This window comes from Indicator indicator, chromosome Z, assembly GCF_027791375.1.
Source record: "Indicator indicator isolate 239-I01 chromosome Z, UM_Iind_1.1, whole genome shotgun sequence".
NCBI lineage: Eukaryota > Metazoa > Chordata > Aves > Piciformes > Indicatoridae > Indicator > Indicator indicator.
In genome coordinates, this window is record NC_072053.1 from 57572315 (window position 1) to 57586029 (window position 13715).

Below are 13715 nucleotides of genomic sequence, written 5' to 3' on the forward strand. Positions count from 1 at the left end.
TCAGTCCCTCCTCACAGTTTTCTGCTGTCTGCAAACTTTACACTCTGACCCATTGCACAGATCGTTAATGAAGATGCTGAACAGGATCACATCCAGTATTGATTGCTGGAAAGCACAACTACGTACCGGCCTCCAACTAGGTTTTGGGCCACTAATCACCACCCTCTGGATCCAGCCATTCACCTCACTGTCTGCACACCTCCCCCATGCATCAACAGGTTTTCTCTGAGGATGTTATGCATGATTATGTCAAAAGCCTTCCTCAAGACTTGGCAGACAATAACCACTACTCTCTCTCTGGCTCTGCCAGGCAGTTTCATCACAGAAGTTTGACAAGTTAGTCAAGCATGACTTCCCCTCGGTGAATCCATATTGACTACTCCTGATGCAACAGTTCATGTGCCTGGAAATTATTATCAAGTTTAACCATTTAACAAGCATAATCGTTTAGCAAGCTTATTACTTTATATCGTAATTTTTCAAATTATATCCCTGATATATTTTAGGAAGAAGATATCAAATCAGCAGTAGAGCGTTAACAGGTTCCTGGTACTGTTGCATTATTTATCATTCACCAATGTGCTGTGATGTGAGAGACGGGACGAGGCCCGATGCAAGCCAAGTGTCGATTTATTGTACAAAGCTTTTTCTTTATATAGGTTAACATAATATCACAAGGCAGCTTGTAACTGGTCATTGGTATGTCCATACTACAGTTGTAAATTCATGATTGGCTACAGAGAGAAAGTATCACACGAACACATATATTTTTCAGAAGGCTTAAGCATACGTCAGGCAAGAGATAAAGGGATTCCATAATTCTGTCCTAAGTTTTGCTTTGTTCTTGTTATCAGGTCCCTGCATAACTCCCTTAGGTCACAGTGGCCTCTAGGGAGCCGACCTGTCTGTGTTTTCCTTCTAGCTGCGCTCTGTTCCCAGGGTTTGCCACCCATCAAGGTTAAAGCATCTCCTTCTATCAGTAAGACAGTGTCTGGGGTTCTGGTCCCTAAATCAATTCCCTCATCATTTCCCCCTTCCTGTTGTACGATAAGAATTCTCTTGAGTGATCGATTAATTAAACCTTAAAAACATTGCAATATACAGGGTAAAAAAAGCAATAAAAAAAAGCAAAATAGCAAAAGCATAAATGATTGTTTTAGCAAGACCACGAAGTCAGCCAGAAATGGTTAAATGACCGAGACTGCAAAGTCTTCCTCTGCTTTGTGAGGGCAGAGCTGGCCAGGCTCTATCCCCACAAATAAGGAAAACACCTGCAGGCAGATAACGAGGATGGGAATGTCTCTTCACTTCTATGAATTCAGCTCAATTGCACCATGCAGTATAATTTCTGTACCTCTTCCCTGCTGGGGTAACATCCTGAATATCTGTGGCCTTGTCTGATGTAGAATTAAGCACAACACAGTAACGCATTCTTACCAATCCTAACATACTTATCTCTTGAGGCTAGTCAGATTTGTCTTTTCAAATCCTTTACACCCAAAACTATGAAAGCTTTTAAGTGTGCCAGGAAGCACATGTAGAATGATCTTTTCAAGTTCAGTGGTTCAGTTTTTTCAGTGATATCCTTTTACCCATTCACTGATATGCCCACCAGACAGGTGCTGAAGGGATTGGCAGGCGTTGATACGGAGAGGCACAGCATGTCTCTTCCTATGGCCTTGGCAAGCATGACCCACACATTTTGCTGTGGTTGCTTTGAGATCTGCAAGGCTGCTGCTGCAGTCAGCATCCAAAGGATGATGAAAGCACTGGGACCCAATACAGTCCAAAACCTGTTTAGACACAAGCATATCCTCCACCCGAGGTTATTAATACACTGGTGGTAGTTAAAAAATTAAAATGACGTGTCATTGGGGTTTCCTGGGAATCATTAGGAAGCTGTAAAAAATTTAAATTTTAAAATGTAAAACATACATAGCTTTGTCTAACCAGGCCTCTGAAGAGGCCCCAGCCATTCCCCCTCTTTAGTTTTTGCAAAAGTCACTTCAGTGTACTGTGTGAGGGAATAAGGAATACAGGGAACATGAGCGATACCCCACAGTTGCAAGAATGAATTAATTTTACCATATAGATAGGCTGGGCTATTTGTCTACTCCTAGGTAACCACTGTTTAACTATAACATTCTGGTGAGTTAACATATAAATCTACATAAACATATTCCCTAATTACATAACATTAAGGCATTGAAACATTCAGTCCCAAATGAAATGTTTCCTCCGGGGACACTCGTGCAGTCAGCTTCAGATCGGTGCTTCTGATCTCAGTTAAACAGGCACTGTGGTCAGACTCAGTGGTCAGATGATTGTCAGCTTCACGGGCACTGCTGTTTGTCCCATCCTTTGAGTCTGGTGTTCTGCCATGCTGGCATCGGGAAAAACCTGTAGGTGGGAAAAGGTGAATCCCCTTCCTAGCCCTGAGTTTTCCCTAGAGAAAACCTGTGTACCAGAAAAAGAAAAGAATTTTTTTTTTTTGGTCGCTTTTCATATTCTTATAACCTTATCTTAAAACCTTTATAAACACAAAACCCAATAGAACACTCTATAACGTTCCTAAAATAATCTTATGTTCTGCTAATATCAAAAAAGGTCCTAAAAACTTTAAAAAAAACTATGTAAAAATTAAACCATCAATATAATGTACAAAAAACCACAGAAAAAGATAATGCACGCTTTTTAAAATGAAAACTTATTTACCATATAGAGCGCTTTTTAAAATTTTGCCGGCAAACTCAAAAAAAAAAGAGGTTCGAACCAGAAAAAAGGAAAAAAGAGAAACCTTAACCTATAAACTCATAAAACCAGTAGCACTTACACGGTATCATGCTTATTGATTAGGAAAAATATTTTAACACAATCACAAAAAACTTATAAGAAAAAGTAATTTTCTATAACAGTATACCTTATTACAAATACCAAGTTTGTTTTTTGGGTAGTCAATTACCATCGTGCTTATTGTAAAGAAACGCAACAATTGCAAACACTAAAATAATAAATTCCCAAATGCCTTAAAATCAGAAATAATGATAAAAACAATATATAGATATCAGTTGCATTCATGAAATGGTGAAATACCTTTCTTAACAAAACTTAACACTGTTACTTTAAAATCAGAACACAGGTTTCTGCAGACCTTCAACAGCTTGTAACTGGTCATTGGTATGTCCATACTACAGTTGTAAATTCATGATTGGCTACAGAGAGAAAGTATCACACGAACGCATATATTTTTCAGAAGGCTTAAGCATACGTCAGGCAAGAGATAAAGGGATTCCATAATTCTGTCCTAAGTTTTGCTTTGTTCTTGTTATCAGGTCCCTGCATAACTCCCTTAGGTCACAGTGGCCTCTAGGGAGCTGACCTGTCTGTGTTTTCCTTCTAGCTGCGCTCTGTTCCCAGGGTTTGCCACCCATCAGGGTTAAAGCATCTCCTTCTATCAGTAAGACAGTGCCTGGGGTTCTGGTCCCTAAATCAATTCCTTCACCAATGTCTGTAAGTCTTGTCAGGGAAATGATGAAAGAAGAAGCTGAAATGGCACTCTAGTACTAAATAACACCTCCTAACCCTGGATTACAAAAAACACTGTGTGAATTTTATTAGTTCTACCAGAACTGTTTCTCACAGACCTGAGAAACCAGAACTTTCAAAATAATCTGAGGGATCTCAGAGAACTGGGTGTATATCTTTTAATCCTTTCCAAAATTATGATTTGTTATGAATATTCGCAATACATTGAAAACTCGCTTTAAATGGACTGCAGGCTTTCACTTCTGAGTGAACTCAAGGGAAGCTTATACATAGGCTTACATAAATGAAACATTTTCTGTCCAGCAAAAGCCCCTAGTCATACTAGTTTGGTCTTTCCTTTTTAACATGTCACTACTAACAGAAATTGTTGTGTACTCTGTCTTAAATATTAAAAAGTAACAGTTGTTTTGCCAGGAACTAAGCTTAAAAACAAACTCTGTTTTGAATAATCTATTATCTTAAAAAACTTGCAGGTGGTTTCTATGTGTATCCTTATACTAGAATTGACATTGCTGCCAAGGATCTTTGTTAATGAATTTAATGCATTTAACTACACCAGTATAATACTGACTTTATTTTGCCTGCAAACGACCTGTGCCAATGTTCCCTAAGAAACATTCCAGTTAAGGGAAAAGCATTACTGGTAGACTATAAGTGCTTTCTTTAACAGATTTAAAGCATGAGCTTGGTTTAAACTTCAAGCATTTAAGGCATCACGCTGCGTTACTTGTAAAAACAAAGCTGCTAAAACGAATAACGCCGGGCATGTGTATGTGTTAGCACTTGTGCCTCATGACTTTGATTTTCTTCCCGATGAGAGCAATTTTCAGACAGATTTATTACATGATGGCAGACAATACCTGTGTTTCTGGTAGCATTATGAAAACGGAAAATCAAGTGTTTACGTCAGAGGCTCAATAAGGAGGAGACAGCAGCAGGCAGTAAACTGGGGGCGGGGCAGAGAATGTGAAGAACGAAGCAAGGGTGAGATCATTCTGGCATTCTCACTTTGCTTGTTTCATTTCATGGGGCAACTGCAGCGAGTAGCACTGCAGTTCACGAAAGCACAACATTCAGTCTTTGCTTACCGAAGAAGCCTGATGCCAAAATTAACATTCATATCCTAGAACTACAGGACCACTTGGCAGATCTTAACAAGCTGCTATTTGTTTTAGCGTGACAATACGTGCTGTGCCATTTTTCCGGGTAAGAATTCAAGCTGAAATCCTGCCCAGAGACCACACACAGCTCTTAATATACCTGTATCCCATGCTTTTTCTCTGCTTGCACTGAGTGACCGTTAAAACACTGCAGATCCCACAGCCGTAGTCCGGCATGCCGCGACTTTACAAACCGCACCAGCCCCTGAGTATGCAGTACACAAGTGGCATCAAAGCACAGGACACAGCTTAATTTAAACGTGAAGCTCTATTAAGAGGTCGGAAGGGCTCCCCACCACTGCTTGCCATGAGCAGCCCTCTCGCCACGCAGCACTACAGCCGCCTCTACCGCATGGCCCCCGCCGAACAGCCCACGGCCACCGTCCGCTAACGGCCCAGCCGCCTCACGCACAAACCCGCGCGGACCCTACGGTCTAGAAACCGCTGGAACTGTACAGCCGCGGTGGGCCAATCACCGCGCCCTGCGCCTGACGCTCTCCCACCGCTTCGCTCAGAACCGCCCTGCCCCGCCTTACGTAACGCTCCCCTGCAGCTTTCGGGGATTGGCAGAAGGACGAGCGTTAGAGTCACGCGGCAGCTCGGCGAGCGTGGCTGAGCGGCACGCCATTGGCTGGCTCGACAACGCCAATAAGAATTGAGCTGTTAAGATTCAAAAGGAGGGGGCGCGGAAGCGGACGGTTAGTTCTCTTCGTGCTGTTGCTTCTGTCCCTTCCTCTGTCTGTCGCCGCCTTCTCGCCGCCTTCTCGCCATGGCCAACAATCAGATCTGTTATTCTGACAAGTACTTTGACGAACAATACGAGTACCGGTATGAAGCTGTGGGAGGGCCAGCTGGGGGATTAAGGAAGTGGCTCCTACCAGCCGGTTTGGAGCTGGCCCGCTTGAGCAGGCGCCTCTCCTGGGGCTCGTGCGATGCTTTCAGGGATTAAGGTCTGCTAGTGGCGTGACTGGCTTCTGTGGGCCAGAGGGACTTAAAGTCTGCGGGGAGGAGTTGTGCTTCACTTCATAGTGGGCTTTTGTGTAGCTTTCGACTCGCTGGGTGGAGGGTCGGGCGTTTCAGCTGCGGGTCTTGGATGGCGCTTTCATGGCCACAGTTTCGTGAGCCGGCAGTGCCAGCCCCAGCCAGCGAGCGCTGAGGGCAGTAGCTGAGGCGGAGAGCGAAGCGTGCTGCGCTTCCGCGGCGGAGCAGCAGTGATAGAGGTAGTCTTGGATAGCACAGTCGGCTACACCGCTAACGAGGCCCGGGAGGACGGCCCACTTTCGCCGCCCTTCTAATGGCGCCGGCGCTGACTGCGTCGGGTTGGGCGAGGAAGGTCGGGGCCGTCTAGCGTGCGAGGAACTCCAAACCCTTGTGTTCAAAATGCTCTACACGGGTGAGAGTAGTAGCGCAGCTAGAGCTCTGAATGTGGATGAAGGATGAATTCTTATTAACGAATTAGCTTTGAAAGCAGCTCCTAGGCCATGTGAAAATATAGTACTAATAAATAAGGTTCGTAAAAGTCTTCGAGACGGTGCTCTATCTGCTGGCTTTCGAAGTTTTGTATAATAACTGATGCTGTTGCAAGTTCAGTTTTGTAACGTTACTTGTATGCACTACTACAAATCAGTGGGCTTTTAATCGTGTAGAGATTTAAGTGTCCCTTTGAGTACCTGACTCTTTAAAATTTCAAAACCAAGACTTGAATGCTTTGCTTTTGATTAAGTGATAGAAAAACTTGCAAATGTGAAGAGCAGGCTGAACGTTTCTCTTTTGACAGACCAGACTTTTAAGTGTTAATATTCCTTCTAAAGCATCATTGTAGCTTCTGCAGAAAATACGGTTCTCGTTACAAAATGGCAACAAGAGTGACTTAATCGTTCTAAAAGTCCAAAGTTATTTTTCAAATAGCTGATATAATGGCCAGTTGCCAAAACACATGCTTCTGTACAACTAAGGTGATTAGAGCATACAGGAAAATCAATCCCTTCTAGAAAGAAGGTTGACTATTTGAATACATAGCTGCATTACAGAAGTTTAGTAGACAAAGTGGTTTTAAAACAGTATCTAGGACAGACGCCTCACAGTCAAAGTAGCGGTATCACCACCCTAGGCAAATTTTGTGGAGTATGGAGCTCATGTTTAATAATTAAACCTCCACAGACATGTGATGCTGCCAAAAGAACTTTCAAAGCAAGTGCCAAAATCCCATCTAATGTCTGAAAAGGAGTGGAGAGGACTTGGTATTCAGCAGAGTCTTGGCTGGGTTCACTATATGATCCATGAGCCAGGTAAGCATATCTGAACAGAATTAGATGACCAAAAATCTAAAATATCAATAGCCTGTTGCTCAGCAGAAGTGTGTACTACATTACTGCTTATGATGTGGAATCAGTGTGAAATTTTCAGACTTGATCTTTTGCGTCCTTGCTATTTTAAGCATTATTAACAAAGGCAATGTAATAACCTTCACCTCTTTGCAGCCTTGTCCTTGGTATATGTGATACATCAGCAGATGAAACAAGCCAGAGTGGGAACTGTGCCCATCTCTGCTTATAGAAATGGGCTTCTTGTGAGCTCTGGAGTAGTAATATTAGTATCTGAATGACTGAACCAAACTTTATGTAGCAGCATAACTTTAAATCATAGAGCTGACTCAACTATTTTTTCTACAAAAACTTAATAGATGCCCATGTAGACAAGGTGCTGTATTAATGCTCTAAAGTTCAGTTTGAGCTCTAGCTATACAGTTTACTAAAAGCAGCACTTAAAACTACTCTTTCAATTAATGGAGTGTAAAACTCTAAAAACTGTTCCAGCTAGGATGTGCTGAAAGCCATCATTCAAGGTAACTTACAGTTGATGGGCCTGACTAAAAAAAGTAACTGGTGGTAGATGAGTTGCAGCAGCATGGAGTTCCAAGATTCTGAAGAAACAGATATAAAAATTAACCTTCAGGCGTTTAGCTTTCTGTTTGACACTTCAGGCTTTTTTGGAGGACTTTACAATTAAGTCAGATCAATATATAAGCTGCTGAATACAGTGTGGTATTGATTGTTGACATTGTGATGTTCAAACACTAACAAGGAAAGCATTGTTAGGTTGTTAATTTGTAACAGTAGCCTGATGTAGAGAGAGTACCAATATTATCTAAAAATAGTTTGCTTTTTTTTGCCCCAGTACTTCTTCCCTGTAAGTATCTTTAGCTTATCACACTGCCATAATTTGGTACAAAACTTTCAAAGGCACTTGTTTGACTGTTGTAAGGTTATTGCAAAGTTGGTCTGTTAATACTACATCTGGGACCATATTTGTGGCCTTTTTAACCTCATTGTTTGACAGGAAGCTTCAACTGTTGTTCAAGAGTTCTTAAATCCCTGTAATCAAGACTTGGGAGACAGACTGACAGATTGTTCCATTTCTTTCCACAGAACCACATATTCTTCTCTTCAGAAGACCTCTTCCAAAGGATGAGCAGAAATGATGCCTTGTCTCTAAACCTCTTAAATCTTCTGGAACTATGTATATGAGTGTGTATATGTTGGTAGTATTCACTGAATACTTTAAAATGTACAAAACAGACATCCATACCTGTGCATGAGCTGTATTATTCACAGCAACAAAGCTCAGTCAAATGCAATTCTAAGCAGGCTGCTATGGCGTTCAAAGGGTGAAATTATCATCTTTACTGTTGATTTAAGTGCTTATTTGACTTTCCAGTTAACGCTATTGAAGCTTACTTATGTTCTGACTGGTTGATTACTTGTTACCTGTCTTTAACTTTTGCACTCTGCTTTTCTGAAGTTTAGCTTGTTCAGATGCAATGGCTTCCCTCTTTAGTAGTAACGATAAAGAAATAAACTATTTTTAATGTTCTATAAGACCTAAGTGCCTAGTAGTCTAATTCACTAGACAAAACCATTTTTGTCTAACATGCTTCAGAAACAAATTGACTTAGTCACCCTATTGTGTTTTTCTTCTAAGTTATTTTACTTTAAAGGCTGAAGTTCATAACCCTGGTTTGAACTGGGAACTGCAGGTAATCAGCAAAGCTGGCAGTGGTAGGTAGTGCTAACTAGCATCTGACCTGCTCAAATTACGGGACTGTGTAGTTGATGTAGGTTATAACAGAATTGATTGTTCTGCAATGACTGCTTGTCATCCTACCAATGATGTGTGCAGTGATGGAAGGGAATGGTCTAATGCTGCATCAGGGGAAGTTTGTAATAGATAGTAGGAAAATTTTTGACCAAGAGGGAGCTCAAGCACCAAAACAAGCTCACTGGGGAGTGGTAATAGCTTCAAATCAGTCAGTATTCAAGCAGTTTGGATAACATGTAGAGATACAGTTCGAGGCTGCACTGTGCGGAGTCAACAATTGGGCTTGATGCTTGTGTTAGATCCCTTCTAACATGGGATGTTCAGTGATGACTTGGTGTGAACTTACCCTAAATAGACCTTAATATTTACTAAGGGTATTTTTATGCTTGTTCGATTTACTTTGGTAGTACTAGCTTATCTGTAAACTTTTCAATCCGAAGTTTCAGCCTGCACTTCTTGTCTTTGCTTGGTTGGTTGGTTTTTTTGCCCCAGGAAGCTAGCCTGACTAGTCTTTATGTAGGCAGGAGGCGTTTAGAAGTTTTGTCAAAGTAAACCGAGTGCTTTTCATCCAACAAAAGCACCTGCTGGTTGTAGGACAGTATGGGCACAGTTTCCTTGCTGTATGAAAGGCCGGGGCTTATACAGTGAAACTGGTTTAGGAAGCTGCACCAGCAAGGGCAAGCTATTGCATGGACTTGATCTGACAAGTACTAAATTGCATCAAAATGGTGGCCATAGCCTCTTGGGACTCTGTCCTAGTAGCCATAGGTCAAATTTCTTCCAAAGATGCTTCAGTTATTTTTGAGTAACTGTATAGTACTAGTGGTTGTATCTTTAATTTCAAACAAGCTATCATTACACTGTGTAGGTCTTGGAAAGCCAATGAAGCAAGGAATATCTACATGTAGTAAAAACACGCTTTTAAAATACTTGTGTGTAATGTCTGCTTGTGATTAGGTCATTACAATGACAGGGGTAAGCTGCCAAATTTGAGGAAAATAACCTTCATTGTTCTTCTAAAGTTGCTGGAGATGTCGATGTCAGTGCTGGTGTAATGGTCTGTAATAGGCTCGTAGTGCTGAGGTGTAAAACCTTACGCTTTTGCCCCTTTGTGTGCCTCCTTGTAGTGCAGTGCCCCACTTTAAATCAGTAAGGAATCTCGTTGAGCTAAAGCCAGGTTCCCCAGAGCTTTTTAACATGCGAGGCCTGGATGGTGTCTTCGTGTCCCACTGCTACTAGTAGTGCTTAAAGAGTTTTGCGTACTGCCACCTGCAAGTGCATGCTTTTTTTTCGTATCTCTTCCGTTGGAGGACAATGATGTGCACGTGGCGGGAGGCCGGCTTGGCTGGGATCAAGCTTTGGATGCTCTATACCTCTTCCCTTAGCTGCTCACCAGGATCGCGCCTGGCAGACAGCTTGGCGCGCTCCCTGACGCCTCTGGCTAGCAGACGTTGCTGCTCCGATCCCGCCCCGACTTCGGGAGTCTGGGCCACGGGGGCGGGTTGTATCCGCCACTGCCCGGCGTTGACGTCATCGTGGCGCGCCGCGGCCCTACGCGCGGGGTGTCTGGGAAGCCAGCCGCGCTGCGGGAGGGGGTCGCGGGTCGTCTACGCCATGTCCACGGAGAGGTGGTCGGGCTCGGGCCGAGGCGGTGAGGTAAGGGCGGCAGAGGGCTCGTACTTCCCAGCTCCCTCTCCAACTCCTCCCCGCCTGTTGCATAACGGCCATACAGAGCCGCCGCCCAGCGTGGGAGCGACGGGTAGCCTGTCCCGCTGCGCAGCGCCTTGGGGCCCGCGGCGAGCTGCCTTTATCCCTCGCGGCAACCGGAAGGCAGGGTCTGCCCGCTCAGGCAGAGCTGACGCTCCGTGACCTACCGGCCTCCGCGGCGCCGGACAGGTGTATCGCACCGCCCCTTGCATCAGCTGTTAGTTCGGAGCAGCAAGCGAGGGGCAGCGTTAGGTTCGTGCGCGGTGAGTCACGTTGTACCACCACTTAGGAGGGGGAACCCCAGATGGCGCCTTTATTGGTCTTAAGTAGGAAAGCCACAGCTCAATGCGGGGATTGGATAGTCTGCTGCACGAACAGGTAGACATCCCAGTCGCGTTAAAAAAGATGGCTGCAGAAGTTCAAGCAATTGCACACGGACTTATATCCTGGTCAGGCTCAGAGGCCCTAAAAGTTAGTCATTAGCTTAACATCCAGTTGCTTCCTATGGTACACAACGATGTGTTTAGTAAGGTGTCTCAATAATTACTCCAGAATGCTTTATGTTAATTATCTCCCAAGTGTATATTTTTTGTAGTTATTATTGTACTTAACTATTCCTATATCACTGTTTCAATGGATATTTGGATCAGCATGGTAAATTCAGAGGAGTTTGTATTTAGGCATTTGTAATTTGAACTGTCAGAACTACTTCAGTGTTTATGATACAGGGTGACTGCTGGCTACTGAGCCTCTGGAAGATGCAGGGTGTCCAGTTTATGTGCTCAAACAGTAAAATTACTGTTCAAATATTTTTAAAAAGTCTTCTGTGTAATTTGGTTATTGAAACTGGCTTTGACAAGTGGAAAATTTTTTTTTCGTGAGGTGTGTCACTCACCCCAGAATATACAATCAGCTCTAGCATGTATTAGGGTGAGTAAAGCTGTGTAACACTGTAATGGCCATAAATACCTTGAGTCATATTTCACTGTGCTTCCATATATACATACCCTCTTTAACTCAATAGTAATTCAGAACAAAAGGAAAATTTGTCTTGATAGATCTGAGTTGTGTGAGAAATGTGGAGACTACATAGTTCAGTGTTCATTTCAGGCAGAATGTTTGATGCAAACATACACAGAACCATTATTGTTTAATCATCCAGAGTTTGATTTTACAGTAGAGTTAATATGCAGTTTTAGCTTACATTTTTTCAAATCTGAACTGAAAATTCATATATTAGTGTTTACTGCATCTTAAGCAAGTATCTGTCCTTTTGCTAACTGACTTTTGTATTTCATAATAAATACGGATTTAGAGGAAATTGCTTTCCAGAGCAATCACATTTCTCGTAGAATTTTTTTCTTTCATTTGCTTCTCCATTTCCTATTGGTGAGTTTTGTTTGACATGTTTTCTCAGAAGAAAGCAAACTAATGCTTTCGTATGACAGTTAAGCTCAAAAGGATGACTATTTTTCATTTCTCAAGGCATCAAGTTGTCAGCAGAAGTCAAACCAGTTGTTCCAAAACATGGCAGTAACTGGCATAGTCAGAGCCCTTAGAAGCATGTGGTTTTCCTGCGTACTTGACTATATGCTACACGTTTTTGTTCAGGAACCATCTTTGGATAATTACATGCATTTTCTGAATCCTATTTTTTGGGGGATTTTAACCATTGGGTTTGGCATATTGAGTTTCTTAAATAGGAGTCAGAGGTCTGATACATTAATAGTCTAATTGAAGAAACTTCTTTCTGAAGTCTTTGTCTTCCTGATTTAAGTTTCTTCATTTATGTTATTTGAGCTTACATCTGGTACCTTGTCTCTTGCTCCCAATGGCCTGAATTGTTATCAAGTATTAAGGAGAATTCTTTGGTCTGTAATGACTAGTCTGTCTCTTTGTACTTTGGAAGGAACTGAATCCAGTTCTTGAGTGAAAGAATGATTGTGTTATGACAAGGCTGGAGTAAATATAGTTGCATAAAATGAAGAGAAGGATCCTCTAAGAGTTTCTCATGCTGTAAAACATTTAAATGATGTATGGATTTCTCCTGGATCTCCTCTCCACAGCCTGTGCAGTCTCAGAAAAGCAGTTTTACTAAGAGGGCTAGAGGTTTCCAGTAAGCCCTGAAAGAAATGGTGAGCTTACAAAAAAAGGATTGTTAACATTGGAGCTAGCAAGAAAAAAGCCTAGATAGTAGGGTAGGAAATAATCGAGACTTGTAAGAATCTTGTGATGGCACATAGTTCTCTCATTGCTTCTCAGAACTCTAAGCATTTCATTACATTAACTTTGCAATTTCTGTGAGGTTACTGGTGTGTCCTAATAAATTCAGTTAAAGTCTTAGCAAACACATTTATTGTAGGCCTTCATTTGATCATGAAGGAAATGTCAGTATTTTCAACCCATTTGGATTTGTAATAGAAATTTAACTTTGAGGTGAGTATAGTCTCATCTGTACATTAGAAAAAAAAGAACATTATTGTTCATTCAGTTAGCGTTTGGGACTAAAGAACCACATCTATTCCTTCCCCCCCCCAAAAAAATCCCAAAACTCAGATGAAACCAGACCAGCAGACAGGAGCTATATTCTGTTGAAAGTTTGTTGAGACTGAGCTATTGTTGTTTTGACTCTTATTTGCTAGTTTTCTTCTCTGTAAACTATGATTGTAAGAGTTGTTTTGACTACAGACAAAATTGCAACAGGCAGTAAGAATCCTGTTATTTGAGGTTTCTCTGTTTGATAGGCAAAGTTTCTCTGTTTTTCATTGTATACCCATTGGCCACTAATCACAACTTTTTAAATTGAAATTTCCTTTCTCTGTAATCAGATTTGGATCTTGGCATATAGTTTCTGCACAAAGTTTAGGAGGAAATTTTAAGGAAACTTCAAATGCACATGTGAAGAAAGAAGGCAGGCCACAGACAACGCTGTGTTTTCATAAATTGTGATGGTTAAATGCAGATCAGTTAACAATTACCTTGTAATTCTGTACTGTATTTCATTCGTGTCTTAAACCCCATAATAAGCTATACTTCTACTTGTTAATATGGCATGTAAAGACAGAAACTGTAATGGTTCGGGAATAGTCAGTGACTCTGCTGAGCAAATGTATCCAATCAAACAAGAAAGTAAGAATCTTTCAAAGGTGAGCAAATACCTGGGTGTTTTTAAAAATCAAATTAGATTCTCATTTTAAATTGATC

General features: G+C 41.8%; 1 protein-coding gene across 1 annotated transcript; it reads left to right on the forward strand.

Moving 5' to 3' along the window:
* Nucleotides 1-5426: 5426 nt before the first annotated feature.
* CKS2 (CDC28 protein kinase regulatory subunit 2) lies at nucleotides 5427-8593 on the forward strand. Its single transcript, XM_054397913.1, has 3 exons — nucleotides 5427-5534; nucleotides 6867-6994; nucleotides 8135-8593. The coding sequence occupies exons 1-3, from the start codon at nucleotides 5476-5478 to the stop codon at nucleotides 8185-8187; spliced, it is 240 nt and encodes a 79-aa protein (XP_054253888.1). The 5' UTR covers nucleotides 5427-5475; the 3' UTR covers nucleotides 8188-8593.
* Nucleotides 8594-13715: the final 5122 nt, after the last annotated feature.

Bases quoted from the DNA above. Each gene is read 5' to 3' on its own strand.
- CKS2 (XM_054397913.1), top strand. From the start codon at position 5,476: ATGGCCAACAATCAGATCTGTTATTCTGACAAGTACTTTGACGAACAA. The intron at 5,535-6,866 runs GTATGAAGCTGT...AAACCTCCACAG, and splicing joins GACGAACAATACGAGTACCG to ACATGTGATGCTGCCAAAAG. The intron at 6,995-8,134 runs GTAAGCATATCT...TTCTTTCCACAG, and splicing joins CTATATGATCCATGAGCCAG to AACCACATATTCTTCTCTTC.